Source organism: Acomys minous (assembly GCF_964271855.1).
Source record: "Acomys minous genome assembly, chromosome: 17".
Classification (NCBI taxonomy): domain Eukaryota; kingdom Metazoa; phylum Chordata; class Mammalia; order Rodentia; family Muridae; genus Acomys; species Acomys minous.
The window spans coordinates 50260474-50276988 of NC_140500.1; the positions used below are offsets into that span (position 1 = coordinate 50260474).

General features: G+C 40.1%; 1 protein-coding gene across 25 annotated transcripts in view; it reads left to right on the forward strand.

The window, feature by feature from the left end:
• MAGI1 (membrane associated guanylate kinase, WW and PDZ domain containing 1) overlaps positions 1 to 16515 on the forward strand; it is a 620267-nt gene that overhangs the window by 502302 nt on the left and 101450 nt on the right. For all 25 annotated transcript variants that reach the window (XM_084765515.1, XM_084765511.1, XM_084765512.1 and 22 more), the window contains 2 exons: positions 4064 to 4270; positions 10688 to 10889. In XM_084765515.1, coding sequence (XP_084621641.1) covers positions 4064 to 4270; positions 10688 to 10889 — 409 coding nt within the window. The remainder of the gene's footprint in view (positions 1 to 4063; positions 4271 to 10687; positions 10890 to 16515) is intronic.

Sequence of the window (16515 nt, forward strand, 5' to 3'; positions counted from 1 at the left end):
CTTTAAGAGAATAATAGCTCACTTTCTGTGGTGAAGCTTACATCTTAACCAAAGCCTCCAGTTTGACCTTGCCAGACACTGTCACCTCCAGTCGAAGTTTAAATATGGTACCCTTTGCCCCCTGGGTTTTTTATTAAGTTTATTTGTTTATATTTATGCATATAATTGTTTTGCCTACCTGTACGTGTGTACCACATGCATGCCTGTGCTCATGGAGGTCAGAAAAGATGTCGGATGCCCTGGAACTGAAGGTACAGATAGTTGTGAGCCAACATGTGGGTGTTGTTGGCAACTTAGCCCAAGTCCTCTGTATGAGCATCAAGTGTTCTTAACTGCTGAGCTCCCTGTTCCTGTGTGTTTCAACTTGTATGTTCAGAGTTTACTGGTAGCCTGGATTGTTACATCTCTCTCAAAAGAAAATAATTTTTTGTTTGTTTGTTTCTTTGAAGACAGGGTTTCTTTGTATAGATCTGGCTGCCTTGAAACTCTCTATAGACCAAGTTGGCCTTGAACTCACAGAAATTTGTTTGCCTCTTCCTCCTGAGTGCTAAGATTAAAGTGTGTGCCACTACTGCCCAGCTTTAATTTTATGTGTGCTCATAAAATTGTTGATTCAAATGACAGTGTAAAGAAACACATATCCGGTCTAGAGGGATGACTTGGTTGTTGAGGGTGCTTGCTGCTCTTCCAGATCACCAGAATTTGGTTCCCAGAACCCTATTGGCAGATCCCAACCATCTATAAACTCCAGCTCCAGGAGATCCAGTGCCCTCTACTGGACCCATAGGCACCCACACAAACAAGCACAGCATATACATGTAGAGATACACCTACGCACAATTTTTAAAAATTTAAGTCTCTTCTTTTAAAAATAGTATTAGTATTAAATATTCCTTTCTTAATAAAATAAAATGTAGGGTTGGAGATATAGCTTAGTTGCTAGTAGGTTAGCTAATATGCTTGGAGCCCGGGTTGGGATCCCAGTAAGCATAAAACGAGTGGCAGTTCTTTCCCCAGGAAGCAGAGGCAGTAGACCAGCCTAGCCTGGGCTACATTAAACCAAACTATGCCTCTGTAATCACCACCACCAATAAAAGCACACTATAGAAAAGCAGGTATTACATTAAGAAAAAAGAAAAATAATTATAGTTAAAAAAAGAAAGCTTGGTGGAAATGTATTCTTTGCCAGTGCACCTTCCCTACTGATTATCAAATATGCATTCCAAATCTAGATTAGTCATGAAATACTCAAATTTTTTCATATTGGGACATGCCCCTTAAAGTTTCATTTAAGACAATGTCAAAATCACTTGCCTTTCAATATAAATTTGTAGAAGGAAATTATCATTGTCATCATTTCTTCTACTCACTGACATTTTTTATTTTAATGTTAATTAACTGTTTTAATTTTTTAAAGTTTCTGAGGATTTTATGCATGAGTGCTACATTTATACCTCCCAACTCCCTGAAATTCCTTCTGTGACTCTCAGGCTCTCTCTCATTCATGACTTCTTCAGTTATTGTTTTACACACACACACACACACACACACACACACACACACACACACACACAGAGAGTACTAAGTCTATTTAGTGTTGCTCATGTGTATTCATGTTTAGGGCTGAGCATTTGGGCTCCTCCCTATAGAAAATAGCTTCTCCCACTTTCAGCAGCCATGGATTGACTGTGGCTGTTTATCTAAAGGTGGGGTTTGGTGAACTTTCCTATCCACATTAGCATGTCCACTGGTATTGTCATTAAGCCACCTTAATATTGTTTAAGCAACACTATTATTGAGACTTCATGGGCACAGCTTCCCTGTAATGACTAGAAAGCACTATCCTGTAGCAAGTGTCCTGATCCTCTGGCTCCCACAGGCTTTGCACCCCGTCCCCTGCAGTGTTCTCCGAGCCTCAGGTGTAGACGTTGGGTTGTATCAGTTAGGGTTGGACACCCCACAGTCATTTGTTCTCAGCATGTTGACCAGTTTTAGTCCTCTGTAATAGCCTCCTTCAGCTACACAAAGAAGCTTCCCTGACACAGGGTGGGTGCTACACGTTATTTGTGGGTATGAGGATAAATATTTAGAATGCAACCAGAAATCATATTAGTTTAGGAAAATGGCGGTAGTAGGTTTTCTTCTTGGGTTTGGGACCTTTCCAGCCATCAAGTAGTTGGCTAGGTTAACAGAACCAGTGATAAATGTCTTCCTATTGAGGAGACCTTAAGTTCAGTTAGACAGCTATTGGTTACCTCCAGGATAAAAGTACCACTATTGCACCGCTGGGGATATCCTGCCAGGCCAATCAGTGTTGTGGCTCTTTGGCTCTCAACCAGGTAGGATTATTGACTGCTTTTCTCACTTGTCAACTTGCATTGCACCTTTAGATACGAGAGCTATGCAAGCTGACAAGCGAGAATGCAAGTTGGGAGCAATCTGTCCTGAGGGAAGATTCCTCCAAGTCCTCTGTCCAAAATATGTGTTGTTTTTAACCTTCAAGTTTTGGAAGGCAACTAAGGAAAATGGCAGTAGTCTATATTGTTTTGGGAGACTCTTAGAACCCCACGAACAACAACTCAAAATGAGGTTTCCTATGCCTGACACTGGGTTTTTGGTTGATAGTCTGTGGCTTTGGGGGAAGCACTATCCCCCAATGTGGCATAACTTTATTTAGTATGTGTGCATATGTGTGTGATGGATGTGTTTTGAGTAGATTTATAAAATAATGTGTCATAAGGCTTTTAGGAAAAATATTGACTTTGTGTCATCCTTGCTCAGGAGCCATACATGTCTTCTCTGTATTATTCTAAATGCTAGTATAAGGGCTGTCAAAGTGAGCACTTGATGTACTTGGTTAACTTTCCTTATTGAAACTACCTTTTAAGACGGTTAAAAAATAAGCCTTACAAGACATTGTTTTTCATTTTGAAAGTTAATTAAATTCACTAGTTAGAATTTAGTTTTTATACCAAATTTAAAATATACATACTTAGTCGATAAGGTGCTTGTCATATAAATATAAAGACCTGAGTTTAACCCCAGAACCCACATTTTTTAAAAAGTAGGGTGTTATGGGGAGTGCTTCTAAGTGCTGGAGAGGAGGGGTGAATAGGTAGGGGTTCACTGGTCAGCTAGCCTAGCTGAATCAGAAAACTAAAAGCCGAGGAGCAACCCCGTCTCAAAAAACAAGATGGATGGCATCTAAGGAGTGACACCTAAGGCTGACCACTCTGGTTTGTACTTGGTACATGCACACATGTGTAAAATCACACTCCGTACGTGTGTATATATGTGTATATACATGCATATGAACAAACACACAAATGAAAATAAAATACAAATTTCTAAATATTAAAGTATCCACTTCATGTGTCATTTATAATTGAGTAACAGAAGAGCGGGGCCTACACCAAGCTTGGGGGAATGGACAAAGTCCAGAAGATCGACCATTATTGAAGAGCGATTTCCCCCAGGGGGCACCCTTGAAACAATTTTTCTCTTGACTCTTGGCAAAGATTTGTTCCCACCTGGCATGACACCCCTATAGTCAACCCTACCATTCAGTTTAAGAGGTGCCACGTGGTGCTCACTGCCCTCCTTTTAACAGAAGTGCCCCGGTTCCCTCTTTACAGAGAGAGGGAGACCTCGACCTTTGAGGCCTGGGAGGATGTTGCCAGTAATGAATTTTTATCTTCTGTGAGGCCCACTCCTAATCGGATTCAGCATTATGTGGTTGCCTGTATAAAAAGATGACCAATTCAAATTCAAATGTAACGGCAGTGAAGTGCTCCTATTCAGCACAGCCACTTTTGTTTTTATCCCTACTAGCTCCTTTGCATCAAAACCATGTGGCTTTCCTTCTCCCTACTGTAACGCCCGCCTTAACTAGCTAGGTAGAAAAGACGTCTTTGCTAACCCGTTCTAGATATGAAATACAGCACATTCTAGTTTTCCAGCTTCATTTTTTTTAATGCTGTAAGAGATTTGAATGTGAATTCTTGGGGCTGAAAAAAAAAAGTATTCATTTTGAAACATGCAAATGTGTCTCTCCATCACCTAGGAAACTATTATGGGACACCCAAACCTCCCAGCCAGCCAGGCAGTGGGAAAGTGATCACAACGGATGCCTTGCACAGCCTTCAGTCTGGCTCCAAGCAGTCGACCCCTAAGCGAACAAAGTCCTACAATGATATGCAAAATGCTGGCATAGTCCACACGGAGAATGAGGAGGAGGAGGATGTTCCTGAAATGAACAGTAGCTTTACAGGTAAGGGTCTATACAGAAAGTTTCCAACCAGTGTTCGGAGTTATCGAGATTAAGACTGACCACAGGATGCTGGGAAAGGGGGTGGGGGGGGCAGTCTTTCCTTGGTCTATGTACCGAGCTTGTCCATGAGAGTTTTTAGATTTCACCCAAACAATCTTCAGTGCAGTAGGAATAAATATTTGAAATTTCAACCTGGTTTCTTTCTCCTCAAAATACTACAGTATGTTTTAAAAGTCCCTTACTTTGTTGCTTGATTTATTTATTTATTTTTTAATTTATTTTTGCCTAGGAGGGGATCATGAGGCATGATCATGGTTATGTAGTATGAATTGAAACATGAAAATCTGTTTTATCAGGTTACTGTCATTTGAGGTTATTCTGGTAAATTACCAGCAACCCCTTCTCACCTAAGTTAAGATATGATGGAAACATGTCAGGCCTTCAGTTAACTTGTACAAATTTCACTGTGGGCCCTAAAGGGCGGATGATGGAAATTAAATATATAAAATCCTATAATGCTATATTACATGGCATGGATTACTGTTATGGTATATATTATAAAGAGATGGTTAAAGGACAAAGCCTCTGGGCACTATAGGACCCAGAGGCTGGAGTGTGTATTCTCAGTTAGTGTAGCATATTTTTCACAGTATGTGAGTTTGATCTGAATATCATAGCTCAAAATGTAATAAATAATCGTACAAATTTTCACCACGACACAGACACCCAGCATATATGGAGTTGTTTGTGTGTTGTGTGACTTAGAAGTTCATCTTCTTCCCCCTATTTTGTCTCTATTTGTGTTTCCCTTTACTGTCTGAGAATTGTCATTATCTAGTTAGCCACAGCAAATGAAGAAATCTCTATGCCTATGTCTCACCTAAGTCACCAAAACCTAATAGAATATTCAGAAAAAAGTTGTTATAGTGCAATACTGTCTATAGCCTGTTGTGGTCCTCAGAACTTTTGCCAGTCATTAAATTTGGAATCCTAAGAGGTGGCAATAAGAGTTTTGATAATTGTTTTACCACAAAAGTGTAGATCAACCTTTTTTTCAAGAAAGATTAGAAAAAGAAGGAGCTCTCAGGTGCTCTACCGTGGCTTGTGGTGGCTCTACTTTTACAAACAGTATGTGTAGCATCATTTGTGTGTAAAATGACTACCATTGACCACTAATATCTTTCTCTAAGAATTTAATTCTATGAAAACTTTCATTTTTCCTTCATTTAGAATGGAATAGACAGTGGCTGACCTTTAGTTGCAATATCCAGAAGATATTTGCCATTCTTATTCATACTTTTATTAAATTCAGCTGATTTGAAATTTATTAAACTAATTTAATATTCCCATTCCTTGGGAATACTTCATGTGTTTATAGTGGTCTTCTCCAAAATGAAAACAGATTATGCACAAGTGTTACCATTTCTTTTAAAGACATCTAATCCTTTAATGTCTTGGGAGTTCAGTAGGTAAGAAGAGTTAATCACGATCTACCTCACAGCAAAGAAGACCTAGCAGGCCAGATTCAGGGAAGCGGCACTATCAGTAGAAGAAGTAGTCCCTGGGGAGCAGACCCCAAGAGTAGTCCCTAGGAGTGACCCCCCCAAAAAAAGAGTTGGCCCCAGAGTTAAGTCCCAGGAGTGGTTCCCAAGACTAGTTCACAAGAATAAACCTGAGGAATTGGCCCCAGGAATAGACCTGTGGTGTAGACCCTAGGAGTGGTCAATAGTACCACTGTAGACAACAGAATTGTTCCCCAAGTAGGCTCCTGGGGCCTCATGTTCCTTTATCTGTCTTCTGCATGCATGTTTTCTTTGTTTTATTTTGTTTTTTCAAGACAGGGTTTTTCTTTGTAGCCTTGGCTGTCCTGGACTCGCTTTGTAGACCAGGCTGACCTCGAACTCACAGCGATCCACCTGCCTCTGCCTCCCTGAGTGCTGGGGTTACAGTTGTGTGCCACCGTGCCCAGCCTCTTTGTAGATGTTAAGGTGGGAATTCTTGGTAGAAAGCAAGATCAAATTCATGCTAGTAGCTGCAGTTACTGAAGGGTTTCCTGTTTTAACTCTTTATTGGAAGAAGCCAGGTCTCAAAATCTGACTTATGTATCATCCTCAATTGAAATTCTGGCATCTAAGAACAACATGCGCTCCAAGGTCACCACTGATATGATTAGTCGCATTGTTAGTTTATATGCAAAAATCAAAGAAGCCAAATGGTAACTGATTGTGCTCTTTAAACTCCCACCTTAATACCAAGAAGGTAAATAGCACGTGCTACTGAACAATGACCTATGCTGGGAAGGTCGCTCAGTGGTATAGCACGTGCCCAGCACGCAAGTCCTAAGCCTGGTTCCAAGGTGTGCATCTGGGGGTGGGGGTGGGGTGGGGTGGAGAAAGAAAATCGAAAGGAAAAGGAGAGGGGAGAGAAGGGAGGGATAGCTTGATTTCTCTGTGTGAAAGGATATTCTCAGTATATAAGGGCTATGTTGAATAAATAGTAATGCATAGCACTGATGCTCTGTCACATGCTAACTCACACTGATGCTTTCAAATTATTAGCATTACCCCTTCTGTGATATATGTATAAAGGGAGTTGCTTCACAGCAGTTTGTACTGCATAGTTCCTTAAGTTACACTCCATCAGCTGCTCTGAGCTAACAGCTCCTTGAACAACAGTGGCATAGTGAGATCTTAGCTCTGTTTTAGACTGGCTTTGTTGGAGTGATGGCAGTCATATCCAAATGTAGAAGTACTGTGTGTACAATAAAAATGATACTTACCAGGACATTAAAAAAATAGTCTGAGATCACTGCTGTCCCTTGCTTAGATCATTAGAAGAAGCTGATGATCTAATGAGGCCTGTGTAACATTCAGTGTCTGTAGCAGGACCCCAAAGAGAATAATGGCCACGTGCATCCTAATGACGTAGACTGTGTCTTCTCTCCACATGTGATGATAGAGACACTCAGCAATGAGCAGATACTAATCAGAGCCCTGATTGATTGGACACTAGGTAGTGGGACAGTCTTCACCTAATATTCCCTGAATTACAGAGCTAAGAGGAACCATAAATACTTCCTATGTGGACTTAATGAAGGTCAAATTATGCTGTTGGGCAAACTACTCACATATTTAGGCAACCAAAAAGTTTAAGAAAACAATTTTGGGACTGGAAAGATGGAGCAGTGAGTATAAGAGTGTTAGCTGCTTAAGACTGAGGATCTGAGTTCATAAAATTAAGACTTTAAACATCTCACTTGCTACCTTACCATACATTCTTTAGAGAACTGCCTGAAAACAAGGTTCTTGTATGACCCGAGTTTTCGTGAATTTGGTTCTTTTAAAAAAGTCCCTTTAAAAATATACCTTAATCATGTTGTTTGCAGCAAGGAGCCAGATGGGTATTTAGTAGTGGGCCTGGGCACATTTCAGCATGAGAAGTAAAACTTGGAGAGGAATTTCAAAAATGAGTGTGTATTGACTTCTGTGGAGTCAGGGACGAATCTTCTCATTATTATATAAACTCAGATTATATTGATATCTGTTAGTAATTTTAGGATGATTCTTTCTGTTCTAGATTTCTGTTAATCTGTTTTGTTTTGTTTTTTAATATGTTGTAAAATTTAATTCATTCCTGGTTTTAGAAAGAAAGTGACTTTGAGGAATCAAGCAGTTGAATAGCCTGAGGACAGCCTTGGTTTCAGACAGGACTTCCTCAAAGGCTCCACTGGGAGTCTTAGGCAATGGTCACCACCTTTTGTCTCTACCTTTTTCTCTGTGGGTCTTGCTAAGACATATTAGAACGGCCACTGGCATAGCAATTGTAAAAAACTGTCTACTCCATTATCACAGCATCAGCAAGCTGCAGTTGTTCTACCAAAATTTCTATACCTGATGAGCTGGTTAGTTTTAGGCCAACATGACATAAGCTAGAGTCAAATAAGAAGAAAATGCCTCCATAATAGATAGGCTTTTCTTGTAGGCAAGTCTGTAGTGCATTTTCTTGCTTAATCATTGATGTGGGAGGGTCCAGCTCTCTGGGAGTAGTGCCACTCGTGGGCAGGTGATCCTGGATTGTATAAGATGGAAGACTGAATAAGCCTCAGGGAACAAGCCAGTAAGCAGCATTCCTCTGTGCCCTGTGCTTCAGTTCCTGTCTCCAGATTTCAGCCTTGAGGTCATTGTCTGACTTCTCTGCATGATGGACCATGGCTGAAAGCCCAAATAAACCTTTTCCTCCACCTTTTCCTCCTGCCTTCGATCTTGGTGTTTTATCACAGCAACACAAATGTAACTGAGACACCTGACCTTCTTTGCTTAGCCTTGCAACATGCACATGTTCCTGGACCAATGGAAAATGTAAAAGTGGTGGATTATTCCTAAATCCAAAAGTGTGTCTTGGAACCATAAATGGGTTTGTGTCTATTTTATCTGAACCACCTAGACATAAAATGGCCTCCCAACTGGAGCTTTAATGATGGCACCAGAATAAAGGGGCAGAGGGAAGGTTGGCCAGGGAAGTCCTATAGATAGTCTAGTCAGTTCTGGTAAAGCATCTTTTGTAGGCTTAGCATTCTGTCATCCACCTTTTGGAGAACCTTCCTTCTCATGTGATGAATTCACTAGCTGTTCATCAGAGAGCTTGGGAATCAATGTTTTCTCTCATATTCTATTTACACAGAAAATGTCTACAGGGGAAATGACTATGGGAGACATAAAATGACTGTCCCTAATATTATGTGTTGAATCCCCGTGGAGATTGACATTTAATATCACCATTCTCTAAAAAAGTCAGCAGAAATGTCAACAGTGCTATTCATGGCTGTTTTGATGACATCATCCTTGATGTTTCTGGTTAATACGGAGGCAAGGGAGACACATTCACTTAGAGCCTTCCTTTAAGATCCAAGTCAAATCAGTCCACCCACATGATGCTGTTCTAGGGTAACTGTCTTAGTTTTCACAGGAACAGTCTCTTTGGTTTCCCAGAGGAGTCTCAGTTCTGACTCACTGGCATAGCTGTCTCCATATTCTGAAGTTTTGTATTCTTTCCAACTTAATTTGTCAGTATTTGATCTTTGCCAGCATCTATCAGAAAATCTTCTAATAACATACAGAAATCTATTTTTAAAATGCCACGGAGTCTTTGTGTTTAATTTGATCTCCCCCACCCCCACCCCACACCCCCCAAATCAGGAAAGCAAATATATTCAATAGAGTGAGAATTCAAATCAGTTTTAGGATATCTTGGTATAGAATCCTTGGGTTTTATGTTGATAAATTGGCTTCTTCTTTGATGTCTTCAAGATAATTGTTCTCTTAAATGTTGCTGTTTTGTTTTTGTTGGATGACTCCGTTTGTCCTCGAAATTGAATCCAAGGCTCTACATGTGGCAAGCATATGCTGTTCTACTCGGCTGTATCCTTGACCATGCCAGTCACTTGAATCCTCTGTTTACCCAAGTGAAACAGAAGCCATAGTTGATACTAAGTAATTAGGAAACAATAAGGGCTTTAAAAATATAGATGCTGGAACTGGGCGTTTTCTGCTTCTCTTGAAATGATCAAGTGTCTTTGAGTCTATTAATATGGCATATTATAGTTACTGACTGAATTATCCCTCAGCCTCTGAAATGAAGCCACCTTGATCAGGATGAAAGATCTTTTTGATGAGTTCTTTGATTTGGTTTGCATGTATTTTATTTTAATGCAGCTGTGTTCCTCAGGAATACACAGTATAGAAATTAAATAATTGTTAAATCCCTAGCTGTAAGTGAGACATTTATAACGCTCTCACTGAGGCTCAGGGAGCATTGTAGAGGAAGAGATGAAAAAAATGTAAGAGCTGAAATAAAAGGGGGAGTGGTGGAGATCCCTAAGTTCTAGGCATGACATCACTGGTGCACTCTTAAATTCTCGGTAGTTGTGATTACATGCTCAAGAGCTCTATGAGATTAAGCATAGCAGTGGGCTGCCACAAAAGAGGAAGCAGCTCAAGAGACCCCACACCCTGGGATGCTTTATACATAGTTACTGGTTGATTAGAGGAGGCAGAGGCATAAAATCTTCAGTGGTGTAGCCACTGACAAGGCAGATAAGTTATTGCAAATACACTGCTGAGAAACTCATGGGTCACTGGAAGGTGGGGCAGTCAAGTAGAAGGAAGGCTTGGTGTGAAGAGAAAAGGAATTAATGAAAGAGGATAGAAGATAGGATAATGGGTTAATATGATCCAAATGCATTTTACACATGAGTGGAAATGCCATAATGAAAGCCATTATTATGCGTAATTAATATTTGTTAATAGGACCCAGGAACACAAATGAGCGTGGGGAAAGAATGTAGATTATTCATCGTGTATTTCCCAGGGTGTGATGTGTTGTTGAACAGCTCCATGCTTGGTGTTTTTCTCTCTCCAGCCGACTCTGGAGACCAGGACGAGCACACTCTCCAAGAAGCAACGCTCCCGCCTGTGAACAGTAGCATCCTCGCTGCTCCCATCACGGACCCTTCTCAGAAGTTCCCTCAGTACCTACCTCTTTCTGCAGAGGATAATTTAGGTCCTCTACCTGAGAACTGGGAGATGGCCTATACCGAAAATGGAGAAGTCTATTTTATAGAGTAAAGTATACCATTCTCTCTACCTGAAAATTCCCTCCTCACTCTCTCCCTCCTTCCCTTCCCTGCCCTGGATGTCAGTTAAACCTGAGAGAGCTGATCCCTCAGCAGTGTTTTCTTTTCTCAGATTAAACAAGCTCCCCATAAGCACTGTTTTCATCCATGTGGTCCTTAATTACTCAGTGTGAAGGGTTTTAAGCAGCATAAGGTCTACAATTTCTTGAAGAGGTTAGACAACTGAATCTTGTTATATAATGCTAATAAATAACCATTATACTTAGCCATTAAAATAGTAAATTCTTGGCATATTTTCCTTAACTGGCTAGTTTTCTTACTACTTATTTTTCAGGCTTCTTTATATATTCTGGACATAATTTACTGTAATCATGGTTTTTCTCAAGTGTTACTCTTCATTGCTTTTCAAAGTTCAGGAGCTTTTAACTTGACTGATCTAGTTTTATCTTTTTTTCCTTTGTGGATTGTGCCATTGTGGTAGCAAGAAATCATTGCTTTACTCAAAGTTACAGATTTTCTGTTACGTTTCTTGAAAAACATTCAGAACTTTACACCTTACGTTTTGGTTCGTGGACTGACATATGCCAATTTTATTGCATAGAACAAGATAGGTGAACAGGGATTTTAGAGCAAGTAGACATGAAAGGCTTAAATTATGTGTAATTAAAGTTTTAACAAGTAACATTTGCAGAAATAGAAAAAAACAAGATTAATATAATTCCTATAATTGAAACTGTTCTGGTGCTGACCCAGGCCCTCTGAGAAGGCCCTGCTTGTTCCTACTTCTGATGTCCTAAGGGCTGCCATCTGTAAGGTTTTGTTTTCAAGCCCTGACCCCTCAACCATTGTGTTGAGCGCTTTGCCTTTTGGTGTTGTCCTAACGTGTCACTGACCTAGAGGATACCTGTGCCTAGCTTACGTCAGTGGTCAGTAGCAGAGTGGTGTGTAAAGCTGTATTCCACCACATTGGATCCATCTGCTGTGCCACCTGAGTTAATGGTGTGGTTGTGACATCTTTTACTATTGTATTCATGGCTAACCTGTTACATTAGACTGGGGGGTGTGGGTGCAGGGTTCTGCTATTCTGTGAGCCTTTTTGTTCTGTTTTGTTTTTAAAGCTATTGGAATTCTAAGCTGCTTTAAAAAAGAAAGAAAGAAAGAAAGAAAGAAAGAAAGAAAGAAAGAAAGAAAGTCCAAATATATGTGACTCTCCTGACCAAGAGTAGCTGCATGTTGCAATGCAGTGTTTTGAATCTGCTGTCACTAATATGCAGTACTTTTTATGTATCATAAAAGGGTGGGGTAAGGGAGCAATTATTCTTTTAAAGCAGCAGTGCAGTGCTCTAATTGTATCCCCATTACACAAACAAAGTATAAATGTATTATTCTCACATAAATGGCCTACTATTAAGTGAACCAGCAAAAGAAGGCATTGCCAAAGAATATATGAAGCACTTCAACTTTCTAAAATGTATACATGCATCTAAGTGAAAGTTTGTTTTCTAACTATAGTGTACATTTCTGTGGGTTTTAGGTTTTCTTATATAGCATATATTTTGTTAATGGCGTGTGTTTATTAAACACAGCAATGGGGGCAGCACAGTGGTCAGCACTTTGTTTTCTCCACTTCTCAGCTGTGTGACCTGGGAACCTTGCACTCCTTTGAACCTCTTCCATATCTGTAAAAGCATATAATGTATCATACCCACCCTGTCTTGAGTGTCAGAGAGAGTGGTGCATACAGTACTTCGATTGGTATTTCGCCATCACTGCTTCCGTTAACTTATTCATCATGCAGATGAATTTTAACATTGCTAAAAGAAAACTGGTACCACCTTTAAGTTCAGACTATCAGAGTTAGATTCTGTAACAAATTGCCTTTGAAGTTATGTCCATTAGCAAGAATTAGGAAAGGAAAGTATAATAGAGGCGTTCCCAGTACCAAACAATGTGTGAAATGTGCTTTCTTGGAAAAAAAATCTACCAAAAATTTTGCCAAGGACTGAATTGATAAATTTTAGAAAAGAAAGTTCAGGGCTGGAGAGATGGCTCAGTGGTTAAGTGCACTGCCTGCTCTTCCAAAGGACCTGGGTTCAATTCCAAGCACCCACACGGCAGCTCACAGCTGTATCTCCAAGATCTGACACCCTCACACCAATGCACACAAATTTAAAAAGTAAATAAATATATTTTTAAAAAAGAAACTTCAGTATGCTAACAGTAAATGCAATGCTAGCCCCTAAACTATAGCTAGCTGAAGTTAATAGAGCTTTTAGGAGGCCAGTTTATTGCCTTAATGTCAAATGTGGCTCTGGAATGTATGACACCAGCTTTTCAGCTATTGTTTCAATATGTATTAACTGTTTGCTCCATTTTGAGCCTGGAGATATATTTTGGTGGGAGAGGTCCTCATTCATATATGTGAAGACTAGATTTGATCCCCAGCACTAAAAAGATTAAAAATTAATACATGCCCATCAACATGCATTAAAATTCATACACACATGCCATTTATATGTTAGCCTAAATTTTACACACACACACACACACACACACACAGAGAGAGAGAGAGACAGAAAAAAAAAACAACCTAAACTTTTAATAGTCTTTTCCTTTTTGAAAAGAATTTAAGAGTATCTTGCACTGAATATCATTAAAATAAATTTGTGTTCTATAGGTTTAAAGAAATATAAAATATTAGATTGGTTTTACAGTTTGGGGGAAATCTAAAATACTATAAATAAGAACATTAAAGACAGAAAAACATAGAAACCTTGTGCATTGTATAGAAATCTGAAGTAAGAGGTCTGAAAGGAGCCAATGAGGCAGTCTGTCTCAAACATGTCATCAAAGGAGCCATGGGTAGGTCATTCGTGGAGTTCTCTTTTTAATTCATTTATCTTGGGCTTTGAGCAAAAGAAACTGGCAACCCAGAAACCCTAGCAGATAGAGAAACAGATGGTCCTAATGAGAGCCTGCTTTCTCAGCTCAATGACTGGGAAGGGGGGGGGGGTGTACAAATCAGACAAGTTTCGGTGAACAGCTCCTGTAGCCCAGACAGCAACACAGAACACACCAGCGTCCTACCCTTGCAACCATCAGCCAGGGTGAGGAGGGAACCTACATATCACCCCTTAATATCCTGGTGGCAGCCTAAACCTGCCTGCCAGGGTAGAGGTGGAATATTGATTGTAGGGAGGCAGAAACAACATCTGAGTGCGGAAGGACTGTTAGAGGAAAGTGTGAGCCTCCTCTCTGCCCGGCAAGAGCAGTACCAGTTCCCTTCTAGGGTGTTGTCCAGAAAGGCTTAGAAGTGAGGCAGGATCTTTGTCATTGTCCTACTATAGAGCCCACAGGCCAGGCCTGGTCAGTAGCTGGAATGAACCTCCTCCAATGGGGGGGGGCGGGGCTGGAGGACACGACAGGGGAAGGGATGACAAGGATGCCCTTCCCGATCTAGTATCACTGAAAGTGACATGAGTCCCACCCACAACTAACTGTTTCACTCTGGAGCAGTGCCATAGTAAGCCACCTGAAGTAGGCTTAGTAAAATCCGTAGTTTCATAATATAATATTTTGATTGTCCAAGTTCATTTAAAAAGTCATTTCTTAGCTGGTCCTGGTGACCAGGGCAACAGGATTTCAAGGCCTACCTTAGCAGCATGTTAATACCAACTTGCAAAATGAAAAGGGCTCAGTGAGCATTTGCCTAGCATGTGTTAGGCCCTGAGTTTAATCCCCATTGCCACAAATAGATAGTGATTGATAGGTTGGTAGACAGACAAACAAATTTCTTATAGCAAGAGCCAGAAATATCTCAAGTGAAGTGAAAGCAGTCAGCAGATACCAACACCAAGATGACAGAGATGTTAGCATTGTCCAACATTTAGTAAGCACACACTGTAGTTAGGTATGGAAGTCCCAGCACTGGGAAGGCTGGGGCAGGAGAATAGAAAATCTAGGGCTAGCCTGAGTGATGTTTAGAGATCTTGTTGCATGAATGAATGAATGAATGAATGAATGAGTGAGTACATACGTACATACATATAGCCGTTAAAAAAATGCTTCACTAGTCAATTGTAAACAAACTTGAAATAGGAAAATAGAAAGTTTTAGCAAAACAGTAGAAAGTATAAAAAGGGAAACCTTGAACTTAAAAAAAAAATATATATATATATGTACCAGTCGAGTGGGTAGATGGGTCCAGCAGCTCTCGGCAGAATGAGAGGGCAGACACTGAATGTGGAGATGAAAAACGGAGGTTACCTAATCTGAACAACACAAACCAGGAGAGAAGTAAAGAAACAGACTTTCAAGCCAGTTACAGAGCATCTAACATTGGTGATCAAAGTCTTAGGGAAAGACAATGAGTGACCCAGAGGGAGAAAACTGAAGAACTGATGTTTGCACGTCTCCCAAATTCAGCAACAGGAAACTACAGATTGAAGAAACCAGATGAACCCAAATTGGATAAATACAAAGAAAATGAACATCGTCATCAAGTTACTTTTCTATTGCTGTAATAAAACACCAAGACCAGCTCACAGGAGTGTTCTTTCCGCTTGCAGTTCCAGAGGGAGAACCCGTAATGGCCAGGAAGGCGCTGCAGCAGGTGGCCAGAGCAGGAAAGCTGGCTGACCACATATCTTGTCACATAAGGAACACAGAAAGTAAACTACAAGCGATGCTCAGCAATAAGCTCTCAAAGCTCTCCAGCTTCAGCAAGGCCTCAGGTCCTAAAACTTCTGGAACCTCCCGAAGCAGAGCCACCGCCTGAGCGCAAGTGTGCAAATCCATGAGCCTATGGTGCTACTCCTCATTCACACCAGCATAAGTAAACGCAAAAGTCTTAAATAGGGGAAATAACACTTTGTGTGTACAAGTATAGCAACCAGTTCACTTCTTCCTCCATGGTGGAGACTAGATCAACGGTTCTAAACCCATGAGTTGAGACCCCTTTAAGGGTCTGCATGTCTGGTATCCTGCATATAGATATTTACATTAGGATTCATAACCGTAGCAAAATCACAGTTATGAAGTAGCAACAAAGTAATTGTATGGTTGTTGGTCCCCACAGCATGAGGAACTGTATTAAAGGGCGCCAGCATTGAGCATTAGGAAGGTTGAGGACCACCAGACCAGAAGGTAGAGCAGAGCCGTTTGGACCCTGAGGGAGGAGAAATAACTCAAGTGTCCGCATAAACTGAAAGGACCTTTAGGGTGAAGGTACACTTGGATGAACGAAAGGTAGAAAAGGAAGTCATCAGCAAGCCTACCCAAACTGAACAGCTGAAGAAGAGAGTTCTAGAATAGCAGGGAACTATAATTTTTTTAAAAAGTGTAAATACATATAAATAAGATAAACATTTATTTTCCTTTTGCTTTTTCTGAATTAACTCAAGAGGATTGGAATAAAATGTTCAACATTCTTTCACAGAAATTTAGAAAAAAAAACCAGTAACCTAATTATAAATAAAAAAGAATATAAATATAGATAGAGTTTTTATATTTTAATTGAATAGAGAAAATAGTAACACCAGTAGATTTTGTAACACACATATGAAGGAATGTATAAATGTAATAAGATATATAAATATATGAAGCACTATATAAA